At 41.2% G+C, this 21,959-nt stretch overlaps 1 protein-coding gene across 3 annotated transcripts in view; it reads right to left on the bottom strand.

Moving 5' to 3' along the window:
• Window positions 1-21,959, bottom strand: part of EGFL6 (EGF like domain multiple 6) — a 75,218-nt gene continuing 53,259 nt past the window's right edge. For 2 of the 3 annotated variants that reach the window (XM_073327946.1, XM_073327963.1), the window contains 5 exons: window positions 20,337-20,654; window positions 8,750-8,830; window positions 7,222-7,308; window positions 3,659-3,924; window positions 1-1,769 (listed from right to left, as the gene is read on the bottom strand). In XM_073327946.1, coding sequence (XP_073184047.1) covers window positions 1,659-1,769; window positions 3,659-3,924; window positions 7,222-7,308; window positions 8,750-8,830; window positions 20,337-20,654 — 863 coding nt within the window. In that variant the 3' untranslated portion in view covers window positions 1-1,658. The remainder of the gene's footprint in view (window positions 1,770-3,658; window positions 3,925-7,221; window positions 7,309-8,749; window positions 8,831-20,336; window positions 20,655-21,959) is intronic. The other variant, XM_073327955.1, reaches the window with a different exon arrangement.

Genomic DNA, 21,959 nt, shown 5'->3' with positions numbered 1-21,959 from the left:
CACAAAATACATGATTCCACTTGGAAACTTGTTTCCATCCGTTTAAAGAAAAGACTGCTTCCCTCTGTCCTTACTGTAGAGCAGATTTTAGAGCTACATATTAAAACGTAAGAAATCTATACAGGCTAACAAAATCTCTCCTCCATGCTCATGTTAATTGCCATCAATTTAGTGGCAAATAAGTATGTGAATGAAGGAGAAAATGGATGTCATATTTTCTAGATATGTAAACTATAGACTTCATATTTTTATGCTGTGAAGCCACCAAAAATATTACTTTGCTTGAAAAATACATCGTGCCTGATTTCTTCACTGCCTTACACCTTTGTATAGTCATTTATACTAGTGCAAAGTGAGTACAATGTGGTTATAAAAATCAGAATAGTACAGTGTGATTGGGTGGACTAGGCCCAGAGGCCCCCTCTGCTGGAGGCCTCAGGGTCCTGTCACACCCATCCCAGGAAAGGAGACATGGAAGAGGGCCTCCAAGTGGGCTAGAGAGGCTGCAGGGGGAAGCAGCCAATCAGAGAGGCTGCAGGGAGCACCCAATCAGGGGCCGGGAGGGCCATATAAAAAGGAGCTTCAGTGCCAGAGAAAGGCAGTTCCTTGCTGTACCCAGAGGAGTTCAAATGGTGCAGTATCACAGACAGCTCACTGCTGGTAGGGACCAGGGGAGCAAGGAAGAACTCCTGGCTGGCTGCTGGGCCTGAACTTAGAAGAGCCCTGAACTAAGGGTGAGACATCGGTCAAGGCTGGGGCTGCTGGGAAGTGGCCCAGGGAACTGAAAGCAGTTAGTTAAAAGGACAGGGCGGTGTGTGGCTTGGAACTGGAGTAGTGGGTGGGCCTGGATCCCCCCCTTAGGCCACTAGGTGAAGTAGCTTACAACTGGAGAGCGATAAACCCACAAAAGGAGATCTGAAAAGCTGAGAGGCCCAGCAGGAGAGTTGGAGCCAGAGTAGATCAAGAGGGTGAAACCATTGCCTCCAGGGAGGAAGTCCTGGGAGTACGGCCCAATACCAGGGCTGGGACTATTTAAAAAACTGTGGACACACCCACTCAGAAGGGGTGCCATGCCATTATATAGGGTTTCATACCCTTTTTACAGACGTATAAATGACTATACAAGAGGTAACATAGTTAAGAATCAGGACCATTGAATCTCCTAAAAACACTTAAAAACATAAATACCTGTATTACAGTTTGAGATAAAATGTTATATTGTTAATAATCACAGTTGAGGCACTTGGGGGAAAAAGTTGTTCTCTGGTCATGTAAATGTCATTAGAGATAATAAAGTTCTTTTAAATACTGCTTTGTGCTTCTTTGAAGTGGACAAAGTGGAATATAAGACATAAGGACATCATTAAAAAGGAATTTTATGTAAAGAAAGCATGCATACTATAGAAAAGCAAGACAAATAGCTCCATACGATATAAACCTTTACCTTGAATTATAGAATACAGTAGTGCTAGACTCAAAGCAAGTATTAGCATATCTGATAGAAAAATTTGTGCTTAAAAGGATTTTGCACACTTTGTGCATGTCAGTTTGTTTGCATAAAGTTCAAGACATTTTCCAGATTTATTTTCATCTGTCATGATGTAACAAAATACAGTACTAGTATGGCAAATATTAAAATAGGAATAGAAATAACAAGCTCAGAAATCAATTATCAAGTGATCTTTAGGGCACAAGCCTGAAACCAAAGTTACAGTGTCCACTCCAATTTCTCCAGTTTTGCCCTTCCCACGTTCTGATTCAAAAATGATCTGACATAAGAAAGGAAAAGCATTAATTATTACGAGATAGCAAATGTGAACATTTAACCACTGTGAAAGAGGAAACAAAGTTATTTAACTAGATTGAGATGATGTATCAACTGAAATTTGTATTCTTATCACTATCTAGGAAAATTTACCCACTTAAATCCTTGATCTTTTTATAACTCATAATATCTGAACTAGAGCAAGATTGATTGTCCTCTATGATAATCTACAATACCAAATTGATTCTCATAATGGAATTTACTATTGTTATAGTACAAACAAAATGCTGTCTCTCTCAAAAAACCAAGAATACATTATAATAAAGCAACATGTATATATATGTTGCTGATATGATGATGTTGTGTATTCCTTTCTTTGGGGACATTACAATTGTGAGTTTGCCCTCTATTTGTATGTTTGGTTATTGAGTGCAATATTTATTTTAGATATTTCTTTGTGCTTATCTACAGGGTATTTAGGCACAGAAGTTAGGAGCCTGAAAGGTATTTAGGCTCCTAACTTCTACTGAAATAGTTCCATTGAAATCAATTGAAGTTAAAAACCTAAATACCTTTCAGGATCTGGGTCTTAGTATTTTAGAGCCTGATAGTGCAAAAGGCCTAAGTGGCCACGGATGAAATTTATGTCCTCATTAAAGCCCTTTACACTTCCAAAGCTGTGTACAGGGAGCTTGGCCTAAATGTGAATCTGACTGTAAAGTGTCAAGAGGAAACCTTAATTAAACCTGTTGCAATTCTTGGAGCAGGTTCTGGCCCCTGCTTGGCAAAGCAGCTGAAAGCTGGCTTAACTGGCTACCTGTGGATTCTCTCTCTCTCTCTTTTTTTTTTTTTAAATAAGGGAATCCCAAGGTGGTGAGGGCTGGCAAAATGGCTTTACACCACCCATCTCCTGTCCATATTGGGACTGGTGTGTATTCCGGTGATCCACAGCTGCCAGAATAGCCCCTTGGGGATATGGGGTTTGGGCTGCTCTAACTAATTCTCAGGACCATCCCATTCCCTCACCAGCCCCAGGAACTAGGAGCTGCAAAGGAGGGATAAACTCACCTTTAAAGTCACATCCCCTTCAGTCTGGCACAGTACACTGTTTATATGGACAGAGAATCTGGCCCCTAGTGTATTTGTGTTATATGGAGGAAGCAAGTCTGTGTGTATGCAATATCAGGAGTGGAGGCCACATGTATCATGAACTTAACTAAAGGAGACAAAACTAGTAAGCATGTCAACACACACTGGATACAGGCTCTGGACTAACACTGAGGATTGTATCTGCATTTGACAGCTTTTTTTCCCCTTTCCCTGATTAAAGGGCATTCATGCAAACACCCAAAAACCCAGGGTATTTAATGATGAGGATCATTCCGCACACCCCATCAAATTATCAGGAAATGTTGCAAGCCAAACTGAAAGCTCTAATCCTTCACCACCTAGGCGATAGTTCAATCTTTAAATGTAGTTGTGGTGGAGGTAACAAACGATAATCTCTCAGTGTACATATTTATACCTACTTTTGCACTGAGACATAAATCAGAGGCCACAACTAGTTGTCATCACTAAAGATCTGATGGAACTTTCACAAAACGATAAGGTTCTTATTCTTGACATCCTGAGCAATTCAAGTAATTAAATTCTCTCTAGTTAAATTGCCCCTGAAGACAAAGTTTCAAGAGAATATTATTCTCTTTTATATCCTAGAAATTATTTGGTGGTGTTGCTAGCAAAGTATGGCTCCCATTTTCTAACTTGGAGGTGGCTTTCAGTAGTTGGTAATTGGTATACCTACAAAACGGTCTATAGAATGCGTAAAAATCAGTGAGGATGAAATGCAAGCTGTTGTGTTAGTTATTGTAATTGGTTTCTGCCTTAACTTACATTTTTAGTAGTCTCCACTCCCTGAAGCATTTCTATTTTTCCAGTCCTCCACCTTTCATCTTTTCCTCTGCTCTGCTCCCAGGCAGGAGCACTTCTGTGGCTGCTCAGGAATACTCTGAGTTTCCCCACCCTGTCTCCAGCAAGGCGATAACTGAAAATCAAACAGTAGCTCCTCTTCGGCTTGAGATCAGTAAGAAGAAGTTTCAGACGGCCAACATTCTTTTTGTGTCCCACAAAGGCTGGAACTGCCATATAATATCCATCACCTTGTGAGGGGAGGAAGCAAACATCTTTATGTGTTTTGTTGCGTTTTGTGAAATATTTTTTAGTAAACTCAATAACAGTTTGCCAAAATAATAATAAGTGCAAGTTTCATCACTTAAATAACTAAAATCTAGCCTACAAAAAACAGTGTCAAATATACTAAGTAGGGAACACTCCTGCACTGCTAGAAGGATGGATTAGGTAGCCTAATCTTTCGTCTATACTTATGCCAATTCTTTGACCAAACTTGCATTTTGTTTTCTTATGTTTCAAAGGAAATAAAGGCTCAACACAGCATTTAATCTCTCTCTGCACTATTAGTCTGAAAGATCCAAAATTTGTTTTGAGTGACTCTACATATTCTCCTTAACTTTATTGATTATATTTATTATGGTAATACCTAGGATCAAACAAAATTGGAATTTGATTGTCCTAAACACTGTACAAACAGATAAATTAATAGTCTCTGTCCCAAAATGCTTACAATCTAAATTGACAAGACAGACAAAAAATAGGGAAAAGGGAGAGAACACAGGACCAAAGCAAACAGAGTGATTGATTGGGAGCAAACATCATATTAGTTCCATTGTTTTGGGGGGTGTTTTGGGATGAGGTGTTGCTGGGAGGGAATTAGCTAGATGGAAAGGCACAGGAAGGGAGAAGGGTCATGGAAGGGAAAAGGGTGAGGGGGAAAGAGGGAGGGAAGGAAGGATGAGGGTGTGAAGGCCAGGTGGAGAGAGGCTGAAGTGAAGAGACTGTGAGGGGGAGCAGAGAAGATTGCTGAACCAAATGGCCAATCAGTACAAGTAAGAGAATGTCCAGAGTGAAAATTGTGGCATGTGACAGGGAATATGTCTACACAGCAATTAAACCCCCCACAGATGGCCTGGGTCAGCTGACTTGGGCTCACGGGGCTTGGACTACAAGGCTGTAAAACTGCCATGTAGATATTTGGGCTTGGGCTGGAGCATGAGCTCAGGGACCTGTGAGGGAGGGTGGTCCCAGAGCCTGGGTTCCAGCCTGAGCCCGAACAGCTACGTAGCAATTTTACAGCCTGAGTCCCCAAGTCATCTGACCCGAGTCAGCTGTGGCTGTGGCATGGGTCCTTTATTTCAGGGTAAACATAACCAGGGTGGCCTGCCCTGCCCCTTTAAGAGCCAAGAGGCCCTGGGTCTAACCAGTCCTGTTTAATTAGCCTTACCCTGCCTCAACTGAGCTAGGTGTAGGGCAGTGGTTCTTAAACCTTTACCGCAGCCTGCCCCCCTTTGGTTCTCAAAATATGTTCTCGCACCCCGTATCAAAAATCAAAACATGTTCTCGCACCCCGTATCAAAAATCGTTGAAGTAGGTCAGTTCTTTAAACCTAGATATATTTTTTGTTTGTATATTACAGTAATCGTTAAAAAATGTATAATGTTAATAAATACATAGGTTTGATGAAACAAAGTAGTTGTACTTAAGTGCCTGTGCTTAATTTGTGTTTTCGATGATTCACCTTCTAAAAAAAATCTGGCATGTCTCGCACCCCCAGAAAGGGCATCTCGCACCCCAGGTTAAGAACCCCTGGTGTAGGGCTTAAAAAGGGAGGAAGCTGAACAGGTAGGGACTGGCTGTGGAGGTGAACAGTTGAGCTTGGTTGTGGCTGAAGAGCCAAGCCACAGGACAGGAGCTAATTCCTGTGGTGGACCCCGGAACAAGGGGACAGGATCCAGGGAGGCAGTCCTTGGGCCAATGTTCAGTAAGAACAGGGAGCTGAAGAGGAGTCCAAAAGGGATGAGAGGCTCAAGCCTAGAGAGCGGTGAAAGATGTTGGGTAATGTTTTGTAATGTTCTTGTTTGTAGTTTTGGAGTTCTACTGAGGGGCCGGGGACAAGCCCTGGGACCTACTGCTCTGCAAAAGGAGAGTGACATTCTGTTTGATTTGGAAGGACTTTGCTGCCAGACCAGGGGAGCCAGGCAAAGGGACTTTGAAGAGGCCAGTTGAGAGAAGCCAGCTTGGGACCTATACAGTTACAGCTGCACTTGGATACCCTAGAAAGGGACTGACCTGACCGGAGGGCTGGGTCATAGAAGCCCTAGAAAGAGACAAGTCATTGCGAGAGAGAAGAGGCAACCAACAGGCAGAGACCACCAAGGGGAAAGCCCAGCAACACCATAATCTAGCCACCTTTCTGTGTACGTGGGGTTTGCTCTGGGGCAGAACCCGATAACAGGGAGCAATATGACAGCAACAGCGTGAGGTGGTCCCTGTTGTGATACCTTCTGCAATATTTTTTGTACCTCCACAAGAATATATCTAATCACTTTAGGTAATGTCTTCAGCCAGGCTTTTTGTTATCTGAATACAAGAATAGTAATCACATGTAGCACTCACGGAATGTTTTGTCATGTTTTACCAGGGTCTGGAATAATATTTGTAATATGTTATATGGTTTTGAATAGTACGCTACCATCATCTCTGTCAGGAGTGGAATACCCTTACTCCTGGCTAACTTAACTTGTAGTGTTTGGCAATTACGAACTGTTACCACAGTTACTTGTCTTCAACATACATGACTATAAACTTGAAATTAAGGGGAGATGTGTGGTTAAATTGCCTAGCTGTCTGTGGAAAGTCTCAGCTGACATCTCTAATACTGTACGCATTGTCTTAGACCTTGTGTCTCTTACTACTTTACTTAAATTCAGTTGTTTTGAACTAGGTTGTGGAATATCCATTGCCCCAAAATAGATTAAAACAACTCCTCCCCGCATCCAAAAACCCCTCTTTTTTCTCCCTTTTTTGTTGTTGAGTTTTCCCCTCACCAAACCTAAGACACTGATTGGAATCCCAACACCATATTACAGCCAGTTTCTTATTTTTGGAATAGAAACTCATAGGTGTCAACTCCATGGGTGCTCTGGGGCTAGAGCACCAATGGGAAAAAAATAGTGCTCAGCACCTACCAGCCACCTGCCGATCAGCTGTTTGGCAGACCTCACCGAGCAGCTCCTCCCCTTCCCCCCCAGTGCCTCCTGCCCGCCGCCAGTCAGCTCTTTGGCAGTGAGCGGGAGGCACAGGAGCAGGGCGTGCTCAGGGGAGGAAGTAGGGCCAGAAAGAGGCAGGGCGGGGCCTCAGGGGAAGGGTGCAGTGGGAGCAGGAAGAGGCAGACCAAAGGTGGGACCTTGGGGGAAGAGGCAGAATGGGGGTGGGGCCTTGGGGCAGAGCAGGGGGTGGAGCACCCCCAGGGAAAGCTGAAAGTTGGTGCTTGTGTAGAAACGATCAAATTAAGTCTTAGCAACAGTATATATTTTAAATACCATTATCTCTATCAGCAGGATTCCAGTCAAAGTCATCGTCAGTATCTTGTTTCCAGTTACAAATCCCGTGACTAAAGGTGCAATCAACTGAAAAATTTGAAAAAAAATTTAGAAAAAAGAGAAAAAAGGCAATACCCTGTATTATGATGTGACTCTGTTATGAAGTTATGTTTGAATAGTTAATAAAAAGAAGTATCCAAAATCTGCATTCCAATAGCAGTGACCTAGATTAAACCCCACAAAGGTATAGCATTTAGAATCAATACAGCAATTCCTACCTTAGCTCTTAATATCATCTGTGGTGATTGGTTACTGCAAGAGTCTCCCACCTGCACATGATTTCATGCTGTTTTTTGTTCACTGGCAGCCTGCTGGTTTCCTGGTGCAGTTTAAAATGTTGGTTTTGAGCTGGAAAGCCTTGAACGACCTGGGACCTGCCATTTTGAGAAACTGCCTCTCTCGTTATATGATATTGCTGCAGTTTTGATCAGCTCCTTCCATTTAAAAGAGAGGCATGACATCCTCTGTGAGGGGCCCTCGAGTTTGTAACTCACTCCTCACACAACACTTGGTTTGAAATAGCATTAACTTTTAGGGCATACTAAAAAGACCATATTGTTTGGTGCACAACGTAGACTCTCTAATTCTGTATTTGTAATTTGTACAAATTAGAAGAAATGAAATAAATACTGCACTGTACAATGCAGTAAAAAAGCACAATGGGTGAGATTCAGAATGGTGTATCAGCCATTCTTCAGTTTCCTAGCTTTTGTGGTTTTAAACCAAACCATTCCAATTCTTTTAATGTACTTTATTGTGGGGCTAAGAGAGAGGATTCAGAAGGCATTATCTCTGGTGCCTATCATTACTGTAAATGCCACTTTGGGCTGAAATGTTGTTTGTTATTTTTAAGATTTGGTTAAATGTCACTGGGTCATTTTTCACTCAAATCCTGCCCTTGAAAGTCATTCCAACTTCAACTAGCCCTAAATTCTCATCCCACTGCCCAGCCTAAGTAACTACATTAAGTTCTCAATAGCTCCACAGGAGACCTTTCCGCCAGCTACACTGCAAGGCCTGTGGCAGCGTTGAGTATGTAGTAACCCCCCTGAACTCCCTCTAGCCCACCACATGGGTTTGGGCTTTCTCCACACCTCTCAGCATCAGGCCCTTAAATATCTTCAATTTCCTGACATTCCCAGGGTGCCCCAAATCATGTTTGTAATTGATAGTTGGTTTCACCTTCCCCAGGAGTGCTGAACAGGTGAAAATCAGGTGGTCAAATCACACATGATCAGTTTACTACACGTACAGAGTGGGTCCTGTTGATCCTCGGTCCCTCCCATCTTTTTCTATGTTCTGCCTAGTGCAAAGTCGCAGTGCCATGCATTATAATTCCCAGCAACTACTGGTGTTCTCTGCAGCCACAAGCTTGGTGTGAAATAGGAGAGGAAGGGGAAAAAAAGGGTGCCACGAAAACACACACTGCACAGGAAAATAAATACTGTAGCAAAGAATAATAATTTACCTTCCTGCTCTGGTTTTGATACTGGAACTTTTCTCTGTGCCAGGACAGGACCAAAGACAGCTGCTTCTTTAACTTTAGGAACTAATACAAAAAAATACTCGTCAGTGCCAAATAATTTACAGGGAGCAGAGAATTAAACTGTTTCAGCATATCAGTTGCCATCATATAGGTTTCATGATGTAATATGTTTACCAGCAACACTACCAAACCCACACACCTAGCCACCAGTTAGAAAGCAACTTTGAACTTTAAAAAACCCCAAACTTTTAATGTTGACCAAGCTATCAAATGAACTGCGCTTCAACTGCCAACTACCAGCACCTCATATTTTACCCTGGAGCCGAAAGAGCAACAGAGTCAAGTATCCATGAACATGCTGTTTTTTTTGATGTAATGATCAGACCCCTCTTGCCGCAATGTTTAGCCCCATGATTAAAGCACATAAGCTGTGGGATACAGCAAAGTCAATGACATCATGATTTGGCAGCAAACTGAAAACAGTAGCCATAGAAAACTCAAGATGTTAAAAATTTCACAAAAGCCATAAGACCATTATAGGTTCAGTTGTGCTTCGAATGCGCAACCTGCATTAGGGTCAGTGGCAAGTGCACTGCCAAAGTAGGAACTCTAGGAGGCATTGTATCTACAGAGGCACCACCTGTGTGCTCCCCTCCAAACCTGACCAGCTCCGCTGGCTAGTGCAGAGGGAAAGGAGGGCCATACCCCTGCCTTCTCCTTGTCTTCTTTGTGATGTCTGGAATCAATGAGCAGGTTTACAGCAGCACTGGAGATAGGCGATGTGTTCTGTTATCCATATCAATGTTGTTCCACACACTGTCCAACAGGGGGTGCTCAAACAACAAGTCACAGTGCTTTCCTCAGCATCAGCCCAACAGATGGAGCCAAACTCCCTTCAACTTGCATGATCTACACTGCTCTGGGGAACTGGAAAACTGAGATTGTTTTCAACTGATTATCAGCCTGATGTAAGTATTTTTGACCATTTGAGATACAGTCTGCCCTTGTTTTGCACTATTTTAAGTGATTAGTAGAAGAGGAGCAGTGCTATTGTAGAAGACAGGTGGCGTGGAGGCCTCTACATAGAAACAGTACAACTACTCACAAATGGCATGATAGAGAATTCAACTTCCAGTGATGGAGGCTATAATAATGCATACAGGATGACATTAAGTGTTTGAATGTACCACTTTAAGGGGAAAAAACCCTTGAATTATTGCTTATTAACAGTGTTGGCCGGACAGTTCTCTAGGCAGGAGTCCACTAGTCATCCACAGAACACATGCAGCGTAGTGAGGAGAATTTCAGGTTTCCTTCACACTGCCAGATAACAGGAGGTACAGAAATTATAAAATTGCATATCTGTGCCTCAGGATTATATTGTTCACCTACACTGCAATGTTTTAAAAACTATTTCTTTCCCATGCATGAACATGACATATAGTTTAGATCTAGGTTTGATCCAAATATGTACTACTAATCTAGAGCCTGTTTCAGCAAAACACTTAAGCATGTGCTTGAGTCCCACTGAAATCGAGATAAACCACCTGCTTAAATGAATGGAGCCCCTAGTGCCTTAACCATCTTCTGAATCTTTCTCTTACTGCCAAAGTGACAAAAAGATTTTCCTGTACCTAAGTCTGTTTGAGGTTTGTGACAGCTGTTACTAAAAGAACCAATCCCACAATCCTGTGCACCCATCAGAAAACACACACACACACACTCACACACACACATATACAAATAGGCCCTAAAGGCAGTTATAGAGGTGCTGAACTGAGCAGAGAAAAGAGACCTTTGAAATGCTATGTGAACTTTGATGGATTGCTAAGAGCTTGTCTTCTCTTGTTGCACTTGCAGCCTCCCATTGCTTAAATCACTTGGATAATGATCTTACCTCAGGCTAAGACTTTATTTATTTATTTATTTATTTATTTCTGTTTCTTTACTTAGGAACAAGTACATAGAGACTAGGTGTAAGGCCTGCAAAAACATTTTACTGTCATTCCACATATCTGGGCCCACCATTAGCAAAAGGAGCTGAGATTCTAAGAATGCTTGCCAGACTGAAAAAGCAACTTCAGTATGACCTGTTCTGGGAAGAGCAAAGTGATTTTACTAAAGACAGGAGGTACCAGAATAATTTGTTTATTGAATTACAATACGCGTTCACTTTGGAGACATGCATGCAAGTGTATGCAAAGTGTGCTGCAAATGCCCCAGGTGAAGATTGTCTTGTAAATACAGTATAACAAGGAGGCAAACTTTGTGTCTGAGTCTATTTTTTGTTTTCAATGTCAAGTGTTACACTCAGGCTCTTATTCTCCAACTATCAGGTGCCTTCAGGGAATTACAAAAAAGTTTGTGACCTTCAGACATATCAGAGCATGTAAAAAGGAGAAGGACAAAAAACTGCTTGCAAAACTTTTATACAAATACAAAACTTCTGCTGACTTACACGGCTACAGTTATGTCAGGATAATTTATCCTTTACCCAGTCAGGGTAGGTAGCTGTCTCTGGAACCAGAAGAGAAACTGTCATGTTCTGCATATACCCAAAGAAAGGCACATTCTTTCTGAAGTGCCCAGCATAGCCATTGCTTTTTAGAGTCTTTGCAGACCTCAGGTTAGGTGTTCAATGTTGTTATCATCCATGACATTTTTTTAAATACAGCACCAATCTTGAGTTCTGTTCTAACAGGACACCATGGCATTTCACAGATGACAGTATTAGTACATGAAGGACTTGGACTTAAGGAGAATTGTGATTTCTGCACAATGGAACCAACAATCAGCAGCACCAACACTTAGGCTAGCTGGAGAATTGTATTTGATCAAAAATAGTAGGAATGACGTAATGCAACACTGGAACAACTCAGGAAAACCGCATTCACGGAAAACACTTTTTTAGCCACTGTTTCAGATAGTGAGAAAACAGTGCAGCCAAAAAGGGAGATGAAACATACTGCCATTATAAAAAGGCCTGTACAAAGTGCCACCAAGGGAATTTAGGAATACTGTATGTGGTCAAGCAAATATCAAAAGTCTATCTGAAGAAAATGCTGGGGTTCAGTGCTTAGTGGCACTGTTGCATATTATAGCACAAAAGAAGTAGCTTTGAGAGCCATCTTGTAAGCCATTTCTTGAGGCAGTGGATTTCTGAATAGTTGTGTCAGTGGAGGTGACAGGGTGGCCCTCTAGAGAGCTGATGACTGTGCTAGCTCACTTTGAGTACATCCGTCATTCCTATTGCAGCAGGGCCTTGGCACAAACCTTAGAGGCAGCTTGGCTAGACACTTAAGGGTCAATGATCTAACGACAACAAAAGCAGTGGGGAATTTTCAGGACCCCAACTGGAAAAGCATAGGTTGGACCAAGCTACAGCATGAAAAAGCCAAAAGTAAAAATAAAAAAAATAAATAGATAAAAAGAGAGAGTTCGCTAGATAGGATGCTATCCAGAAACAGTACAACAGTACGGACAAGTGAGTCATTACAGAGCAAAAGGCACTTATCCAAAACAAAGAGAAGTTTTCCTTCACCTGCACTTGGTTTCACCTCTTTGCATAAGCAACTACTGTACATAAACTTATTTGTAGTACATTTTGTACTCACAGAAGTGTCATTTTGTTTTAAAAATATGGTTTGGTTTATAGTTTGAAGGTAGTTCTCTATTTTTCCTCCAGAAATGCAGAGGCTATCCTTCAAGTTTTAGTTTCCACCTGCCTCTGCGCATACACTTAAATATGATTATATTTCTTATATCTCATGTATGGTATCACAATGACCTCTTAATGAGGCAGCCATCCTGGAAGAACAACTGCATGGCAGAACAGAAACATTGCCATTTTTTTAAGGAAGCTGTAAGGAATGTAGTTTCTTTTATTATTATTATTAATAGTAGTAGTAGTCGTCATATCATAACACCTAGGAGCCCCATCATCGACCAGGACCCCATTGTACAAGGCTCTGTACAAACACAGGAAAAAAAAGATGGTTTTTCCTTGCAGTTACAGCTGTTCGTGCCTTTTTCAGGGAATGGTGAAAGCATTCTCAGTTCTGAACAGGTAAGCAATCAGTAGTTGATCATGTGTCAATGTTGGGGTTAGTGTAATTATAAAATGAACATACAAAACTTTCATCTAGTTGTAATTACGCACATTTCTAAATAGTCTGACACTATAATACAGGGACATCTTACAAAATATTTGAGCATAAGCTTTCGTGAGCTAGAGCTCACTTCATCGGATGCATTCAGTGGAAAATACAGTGGGGAGATTTATATACATAGAGAACATGAAACAATGGATGTTACCATACATGCTGTAACAAGAGTGATCACTTAAGGTGAGCTATTACCAGCAGAAGAGCAGGGGAGGGGGCAGGGGGTTGGAGTACAGGAGGGGATGAGGGGGTGCAGGCTCTGGGAGGAAGTTTGGGTGTGTGAGGGGGCTCTGGGAGTATTTGCACTCGTAATGGGCCAATTATCAAAGAAGAATAAAACTAGCAGCAAACATTCTGCTTAGCTGAGATGTTTCACTTGTGATTCGGAATATAATAATGTAGAACCTGTGCAAATACCTTATTCAGTGTACAGGATGGACAGTGCTCCTTTAACAGGCTGCTATTCAAAATTCTGTTTTCCCCTCATTGTTCAATGTGTGGCCCATGCCACAGTATCCAAATCCTGCTCTGAAGGGTTTCAGGTCCCAGAAAATGAGGGACAGACAATCAATCAGTGACCATCTGTGAAAAGTTTGTTTTAAGTGATTTGTCTAGCATCACATAGGAACTCTGAAGCGGAGGCAGGGATAGAATTCAATTCTCCTGGGCAGCATTCAGCTCCCTTATCTATCAGTCCATCCTTTCTCTTCCTCAGTCGCGACACACCTTCCAACATCTTCAACAAATGAAGCAGGGGCCCTTCAGACAACAGCCTCTCTACTGATTCATCCCCAGAGCAGGTCTATATTGTGCATATTGTGGCACATGGGCAGAAACACAGTCACTGCAAAATCATATCACAGGCAGGGCCGTTCCTAGGGGGCTGTGGGGCCCAGGACATAGGCGTTGAGTTTCTAATCTCCCGGGGGGTGCTCCCCTCTGGCTCTGCCCAGGCCCCGCCCCACTCCAGCCCTTCCCCCAGGGCCTTACCCCCGCCCTGCTTCTTCCCATCCCACCCCGCCTCTTCCCCACCCAGTTCCACCCCCTCCTCCGAGCACGCTGCGCCCTTGCTCCTCTCCCCTCCCCTCCCCTCCCCCCAATGCCTCTTGACACCACAAAACATCTGATACGTGGCAGGCGGTGGGTGCTGAGAGGGAGGGGGAGGTGCTGATTGGCGGGGTCCGCCGGTGGGCAGGAGGCGCTAGGGGGAGGTTCTGGTAGGGAGGCTGCCGGTGGCTGCCGCTCGCCTCCTCACCCACCCCCCCGCCCACTGCTCTCCTCCTCACCATCCGCCTGCCTGCTTCCTCACCCTCCTCCTGCCTGCCACCTTACCTCCCCGCCTGCCTCCTCATGATTTTATTGAAGCGTGGGGCCCCCCAAAGCACGGGCCACCCCGATTTGCTGTACCCAAGGGACAGATCTGCCTACAGGGTTTGGGGGCAGTGGAGTAGGGCTTTTGTGAATCCTGATTCTGAGCTTTAAACACCTGAAGACACAGTTAGGTGCCTAAATTCTTTTGTGAATCAAACCCTTAGGCTCCTAAGTCCCATTAACTTTCACTAAGACTTATGTTCCCAAGTCCCTTAGGAACTATTGAAAAATTTAACCTTACTCTGTAAGATTTTTGATTGTTTATTTGAGGAAATTAGGAAATTACTTGCTGGCATTCCCAAATTAAATGGAATTCTGTCTTCAAGGGATGCAGAAAAAAACCCTGAATAATCTATGTACCAGTTAATGGCACAGGAACACCAAGCAATCTCAGGAAATGACATTCATCACGATGGGTTTGTCAGTGGAATGACACTGAAAAGGTGAAAAGCTGGAGTAATGTAGTAGTGAGTCAGGCTCAATAATCCTGTATTTGATGCATAATATATGATTTTTGAAAATATATATATGCAGAATTTTTCAATTTGATCTTTTATTTAAACAGAATACCATTTTTAGTTTTGACTGCAGCCTATTCTGTTAGTGTTTTTACACTGAGATCAAATAGACTGTGGCTTTGACTGTGTATTTTGTACAGTAGATGGAGGAATCACTTATGTTAAATACACACTGGGAGTTAAACCAAGAACAAACACGAGAGCAAATTATGACCAGAAATATACAACCAAACATGAGCAAAAGAAAATGTTTCCTTGTGTTTGTATTAGAATTTGTTAGGAAAACACATGACAATTACATTTTTTTTCTTATGAATCAGTCCTTGGCAGCACATTTTTATCAAATTAAATGATACTAGGTGAAGTGTCTGTCCAATAAGCCAGGCAGATAACAATCTGATACAAACCATGAGGTAACATGCAACTTCAAAAGATCTTAATAGTGCCTGAAAAGAACATTAAGGCTTTGAGAGAAAACAATAGAAGCAAGGAAATTGCATATTTAAAGCAGAAATGTATCCTATTCCTTAAACATATATGGCAAAACAGGAGGAAGTTAAGAACATGTTCTGTGGTGCCAAGGTACTGGAGCTAATTAAACTCCACCTCAAAAGAAGAGCAGTGCTTACATATGCCCATGTAGAGCTGGGTGAAAATTTTCAGCTGAAACTTCCCCCCTCTCCCTGAAAATATGTAGATTTGTGTTGATTTTAGCAAATTATTTTTGCTGAAATGAACCCCCCTCCCCCCCATTGGAAGTGTTGAAACAAGAAACATTTTGATTTCTCAGGCTAGATTTACAAGGGGATTTAGGTGCCAGTCACAAAACTGAGCAGGAGGAAGAGGAGGACAAGCAGCCAGAAGATGGGCCATTAAGAAATAGGAAAGGTTGTGAAATACATTTCTGATACAACAAAAGACTTTTCCCTTTTTTTTTGTAGAAATATACAAAACTAAATTTTGATCCCTATTAAGGCGGGGGCGGGGGGGAACCCTAGTGTATGTGTGTACTAAAGCATATGGTACAGCCACTAGGAGCTTCTTAAAGATTGTCACCATACTGAATCCCTCTCCCATAAAGAGTACCTATTTTTGGTAATATAGGATCATGCCTTCCCCAAAGTTTTTCCTAAGTTGACTTATCAACAGCACATATAATGAGAAAAATAAAGATATGTATTTATACAGTATGCATATCTAAGCGAACTGTGTGTTCCTAAGCATCCAGCAATACCATAACAATTAAAGTGATTTCATAGTCCAAGGTTCAAGCAAATAAGGCCCTAAATCAAGACTGGAATTTGTTATAACAAAGTAGGTGAAATATGGTATTTGGACTTTATACAGGAATGGAAATACAATTAATATGTATACCCTGAATTGAAAGAAAGGCTGTTTGAATGCCACAAAGGGTAAAATACCTGAAGTCCTGTTTATAGTAGGGATCAAATCAGAAAGCCATAACCCCCTTCCAGCCCCCCTCCCCCCCCAGTCAGGCTCTGGATTGAGGCTTATTGCATAGTACTCTTCCCACACACAGAAAGATGCCAATTTGGTTACCAGTACTCTTTGGCACAACAAAAATTCCTCTGCAATATTCAGTATCTAAATACCTTAAATTATTAATGGAAAAGTCCAGCCAATTAGGCTAGAACTGGAATGGCACACTGTACAAACACAAGCCCTGATTGTGCCGTAAGGTGTATGTGGACAGAGCCCAGCACCTGTGCAGAGTCTAGAGAAGCTGTGCATTCAAGTGAACGGAACTCTGTGCTGGGGTCCACCCGGCTGCATCGCCTGCCAGGTTCAATTAAGTGAATGTCGCGCACTCAAAAACAATACAGAAATGTGAAAAGTGAGCAGAACAAATTCATCCCATTACTATTCTGAATCTTGAGCATGGTGTGTAAAATAAAATTAATGGGCACTTTAAAAAAAAAGTACCAAATATGCAGCTGCTGGCATGATATGAAAAGTCTGGTGATGGGAGAAGGATAAAAATTATTAATAATACATTAATTAATATATAACACTTATATAATGCTTTTCATCAGTCGATCACAAAGAGCTTTACAAATGAGGTCAATATTATTAGCCTCATTTTGCAGATGAAGAAACTGAGGCACAAATAGATGATGGCACTTAGGAGCCAAAATCCCTTTTGAAAATGATATTTAGGCTCCTAAATCTTAAGCATTGCAACCCTGAGTGTAGCAATGCCTAAATACCTTCAAATAACTGGGTCCAAGTGGCATAGTCTGGAACAGAACCCAGGTCTGCTGAGCCCCAGTTCAGTGCTCTGTCCACTAGGAAACACTACATTCCCAGATGATCTAATAGTTCATTTCCATTTCTAATTTCTAGTATTCGGTTATAATTACGTAAATCATTACTCAACCATTTGTTATAAAAATTCAGCAACTTTTTTAAAAACAGAAGGAATAACATACTTCAAGAAATTATACGAGATACCTAAACTAATCAGGTGGATGAAATAATATGTTATTCTTACCTTCTCTGAAAGATATCTTATTTTAGACACTCATGATCATTACTGTAGTTAGCCTGTTCTCAACAGCATCTTATGTAGATATCTTTCTTGAAGGAATTCATACTGAATAAACTTCTTTCTAAAAATATGTAGCCGATAGGAAAAGGCCAAAAATTACTAAGGGATATTGCCCCTCAGCTGGAATGTATACTATATTATCTTATTTAACAACCTGTTATTTGAACTTCAAAGCCAGGCATCTGGATGTGTTCATGTATGTACTGTATATCTCGCAGTACTAAATGTTAGCTCTATTGATTCAGGGACTGAATTTCATTCTGTTTCCTAAACAGCTTTGCTGACAAGCATTCCTAAACTGTGATATCTCGCTAAAATTGAATAACTATGTTACCCTAATTTCAACCACACTAGTTAGAGGTTTATTCCCCCCTAGATTCTCCATGGCCTTCCATTTAGGTCATGGAACAGGCCTGCATATGTGGTTGAGCTATTCCTGAAGCTTGTGCAAATCATGGAAAAGTTTTTCATTCACATTCATCAAGATGTGCACTGCAGAGTCAAAAGGGCTAGGAGACTTGATCTGAATGAGTTTCTTCTACTCCACTGCACCTTTCCCCAGGGCTTAGTGAGTCAAAAAAACCCACATCACCATAGCCTAAAATTTATACATATAAAATCTATTCAGCTCTACAGGGACGACCAGTGATATCACCCAGCATATTGCCCTCCCAAAAATACTTGAATACTGATATTTCTTCTTCATTCCTGTGTGATTGGAAGGAAAGGGTTTTGCTCCTGAAGAAATCAGATCCTTGGCAAATCACTCCTTTGCGATAAAACACCCCACTGATATATTTTGGTCGGTCAACCTTCAAAAATCCTTCCTAATCTATCCCTGCCCAGCTGAATACGACATGAATGTTGGTCATTTCCTCAAAGGTGCAAAGGAAGCAGTGTAATATGAGGCTATGCTAGTCCCACTCTGGGCTTGTGTTCACTAGAAAGCTGCATCGAATTAGAACACAATCTTAAGAAAAGTCCGAGCCTATTTGGGGTTCCCTAGAACCAAATGACAGGATGTTGAACATGACTCATTCCTCTCTACACTGACTGCAAAGTTATGGTCAACACAACTCCTGAAAGTCATGTTCTGACGGTGTAATTTTCTAGTGGAAGCATGCATGAGGCAGCCTGTTCAAGTGATTAGAGCATGAGACTACCACTCAGGAGTCCTGGAGTTCTATCGTTTATCCAGTGAGAGTAGAGACAAATCACTTAATCGCTATGTGCCTCAGTTTCTCCACCTTTGTAAAGTATTTTGAGATCCTAAATTGATATATGCTGTAAGAGCTCAGTATTATTAATATGTGCTGGAATGGAAGGCATTGAACAAAAGCCAAATTTCAGACTTCCTGTTGGCTCTGCTGCACAATCTTGTGTAATATTTGGATTTTATCCTCTGACTGAGCTGAAATATCCTCCAATTATCACTGAGCCTTGAAAAAGGTAATTTTAGGAGAGTAGTGCCTTCGGCAAGCAGACTAGTATTCTCAAATGTATTCCATGTTAATAAACATATTTGTACTTGGGTTTATTGCTACTGCCATAAAAGACTTTTTGTTCTGGCAGCAGCAAACATAACCTTTTCCTTAAAAAAAAGCACTGATATTATTTGAAAGGGTTTCTTTGACACAAGAAAGGTTTCTTTGATTCTTTGCAGTTCTGGTGCTGGCTAAACTGAATATGTCTTTATAAATAATACTATGGGACATAAATGTATCATTTTAATCAGTTTAGGAGGTCACTGATAAGTTATTATGTCCCTATGCTTGGGAAGAGAGAACATTTCCTGGATAAGTTAAGAGCAAGGCATGACTTTTATAATATCTATTTAGTTAGCCATCAGCCTGAAGAATCTGAGCTAGAGATATTATTACAAATATTATTTAAAAGTGCATTTAAAAGTTCCTTCAACAAAGAAGATGACTTTTCAGTTGAAGAACAGGGAGGAACACTTGTTTTCCGAGGAAGTAACTAAACTGAAATGCTTTGAGGGCTTCCTGAGGAAATATATGTACATCTTCCTGATGTCCGACTAATGTTAGAAATTCCCATCCAAGCACTACCAATGTTTTCACCTGTATTCTTCTGCTAAATTTTCACATTCAAATTAAAAATCTGAGAAACTCTGTGAAGTATAGCTAGTGACTTTTATATGACATGAACAACAATGATTCATATTGAATAAGCGTTGATATATGAAACACAAAGACACAAAACTCCGTTTTTCTTTTCTGTATGATGCCTACTCACCATCTAGGATATCATGGAAACTAACTTAAATTTAGAACTTCTTCTTTAATAAAGCAGCACAATTTGCCAGGGGCTTTTGCAGAGAGGATGAGGGAAAGCTATTAAGCTGCGTTCCTTTGTTACTTTGTTGCTTTGGCTGGGCTAGGTCTTAGTTACAGTTGGAAGTTCCGGACTCTCTGATTATCTTGAAAAGGAATTATACTAGATAGCCTTGTGAAACAGCAATGCTCAAGAAGTGTATCAATAAAACAGCATTTCTCCAAGTGAACTCACTTTCTCATTATCTCTCTCTCCTCCACTCCTCGCCTTTGTCTCTCTCACTTTTAAGACACCCTCTATTTAAGTTTATCTATTTTTCTTAGGTGTTCTCAGAACACCCATCAGTGTAGAATGTAGATGCCAATGTGCAACTAGTGTCACTAAAGCATATTATTAATGCCATTGATTTATGTCTCCACTAATGGATCTGTTTTTAAACACCTAATTGTCTGATACCCTATAAAGGAGATTCAAAATTTTTAATCTTTAGACTATGTACCTGTTTACTTTTCCTCCTTTGCCGGTAAATGCATGTAAAAGTGTATGATATATATATAACATTTGACTGTAATCTTGTTAATATTTATATGTACTTTTACATAAAAATCAGTACAGATTTATTCACATAAATAAGAAATGATGGTAACACTTACTAAAAACATCTCCTCTAAGGCTTTGTTCATGGCCAATCTGGTTCTTAAGGTCCTCTTGTTCTTCCTCCTGTTCTTCCTCTACAGCATCTTCAGTCTCTTTCTCCTCTTCATCATAGGTCCCTCCAATGTAAACACCATCTTCGTAGTCAAAGGATGGCAAATGAACCTTAGAAGCTGGTGTAATGGCTGGTTCTGGGATCACATTCTTGATCTCTTCATGTTTTTTCACACTGCTCTTGTGTGCAAGAAGTTTCTTGATTGTGTCCTTGATGGGTCCAGGGATTCTTGTGACTTCCTTCACTAAATTTTCCGGGATAACTAGAACCAACAATGAAATGTAAAAGATACACTTGAAGTAACTGGGCCACCCCAAAATCGTAGTGCTTTTAAACAGATAACACACGATCCATTGCAATTTTCAAAGAAACTATACGGCCAAATTCCCTGTTGTCATATGCAGGTGGAACATAGAGCTGAACCTGCATAAGATACATGAACAGTGAACTTGTCCCATAGTACATACAACCTTTCCCTACTGTTTGATTACATTTCAGTGAAAACTTTCTAGGCTTATCTGCTGCAATTTAAAAAGCAATACTCAGTAGTGATGGGTGAACATCGAAAAGTTCAGTTCAAATGGGCACCCAGAAGTTCAGGAGTTTAGCTTTTGCAGGAGTTGCCTAGAAGTCTTACACAAATATTCTGTCTCCAGAGATTTCCAATATGTCTGCTGCCAGCTGGCCACAAAATGCCACAAGAACATCCAGTTTTGTGGTATTTTGGAACTTTTGCCGTTGTCCAGAATACAAAAACTACAGAATCTGCTGGAAATGAAAAACCATGGGTGCGTATGTGTTTGTGAGAGAAAATATTAACCAAGCTTTTTCAAACCTGAAAAAAAGAGGGAATGGGCTTTGAATTCAGGGTGGTTTTGTCCAACCCTGCTACATAGTAGAGTATAATTAAGCCAAATATCATTTATACCTAGACAGAAAACTACAAAGAAAATCACTGGAAAAATTCCAAAGGGATGCTTTTAAATTTAAGCAGCAGCCCCATTTTTTATGCAATGTTTTCCTTGTCAATGTTTTGACCTCCAAACTTAAATTTATTTCTTAATTTTTGTTTTTACATTCCTCTCTCCTGTCCCCATGAACCCCAAACTGTGTTGGAATTGCACAAGTGGGGGGCAGCTTCCTTAAAAGCTCTCTGCTGCATTTCCAGGGGAAGGAGCAGCCAGGATTGCTATCACACCATGGTGGGTTGAAAGAGAAGGCCATATATTTTCCTTTTTTGAGTGATGACACAGGTGAGGAGCAGGGTTATGGTAGAGGGGGAGATTGGGGCAAGTTTTGTGTCTCTGGGTCTGGGGGTGGAGTGGGTTGGTTATGTAGAGCTGAGATTTTGTTCAGAGTGCTTTTGTTTGGCTGTCTTTCTCCGCCTGTACAGATAGTGGGGATTACTTTTCTCTGCACTTTACACTAGTTCATACCCTTTATTCCAACCTTGGTGATGGGGGATTGGGCTCTGATGGACTAGCTGACATCCCTCCTATGTAGGTGTTCACTGAGCAGAGGACCTTTCACCTTTCTCCTTACTAAGGAAAGCTTTAGATGTTATATC

This window comes from Lepidochelys kempii, chromosome 1 (genome assembly GCF_965140285.1).
Source record: "Lepidochelys kempii isolate rLepKem1 chromosome 1, rLepKem1.hap1, whole genome shotgun sequence".
In the NCBI taxonomy this organism is placed as follows: domain Eukaryota; kingdom Metazoa; phylum Chordata; order Testudines; family Cheloniidae; genus Lepidochelys; species Lepidochelys kempii.
Note: the sequence above shows the minus strand (reverse complement) of the source record. Positions and strands in the feature narration are given on the sequence as shown.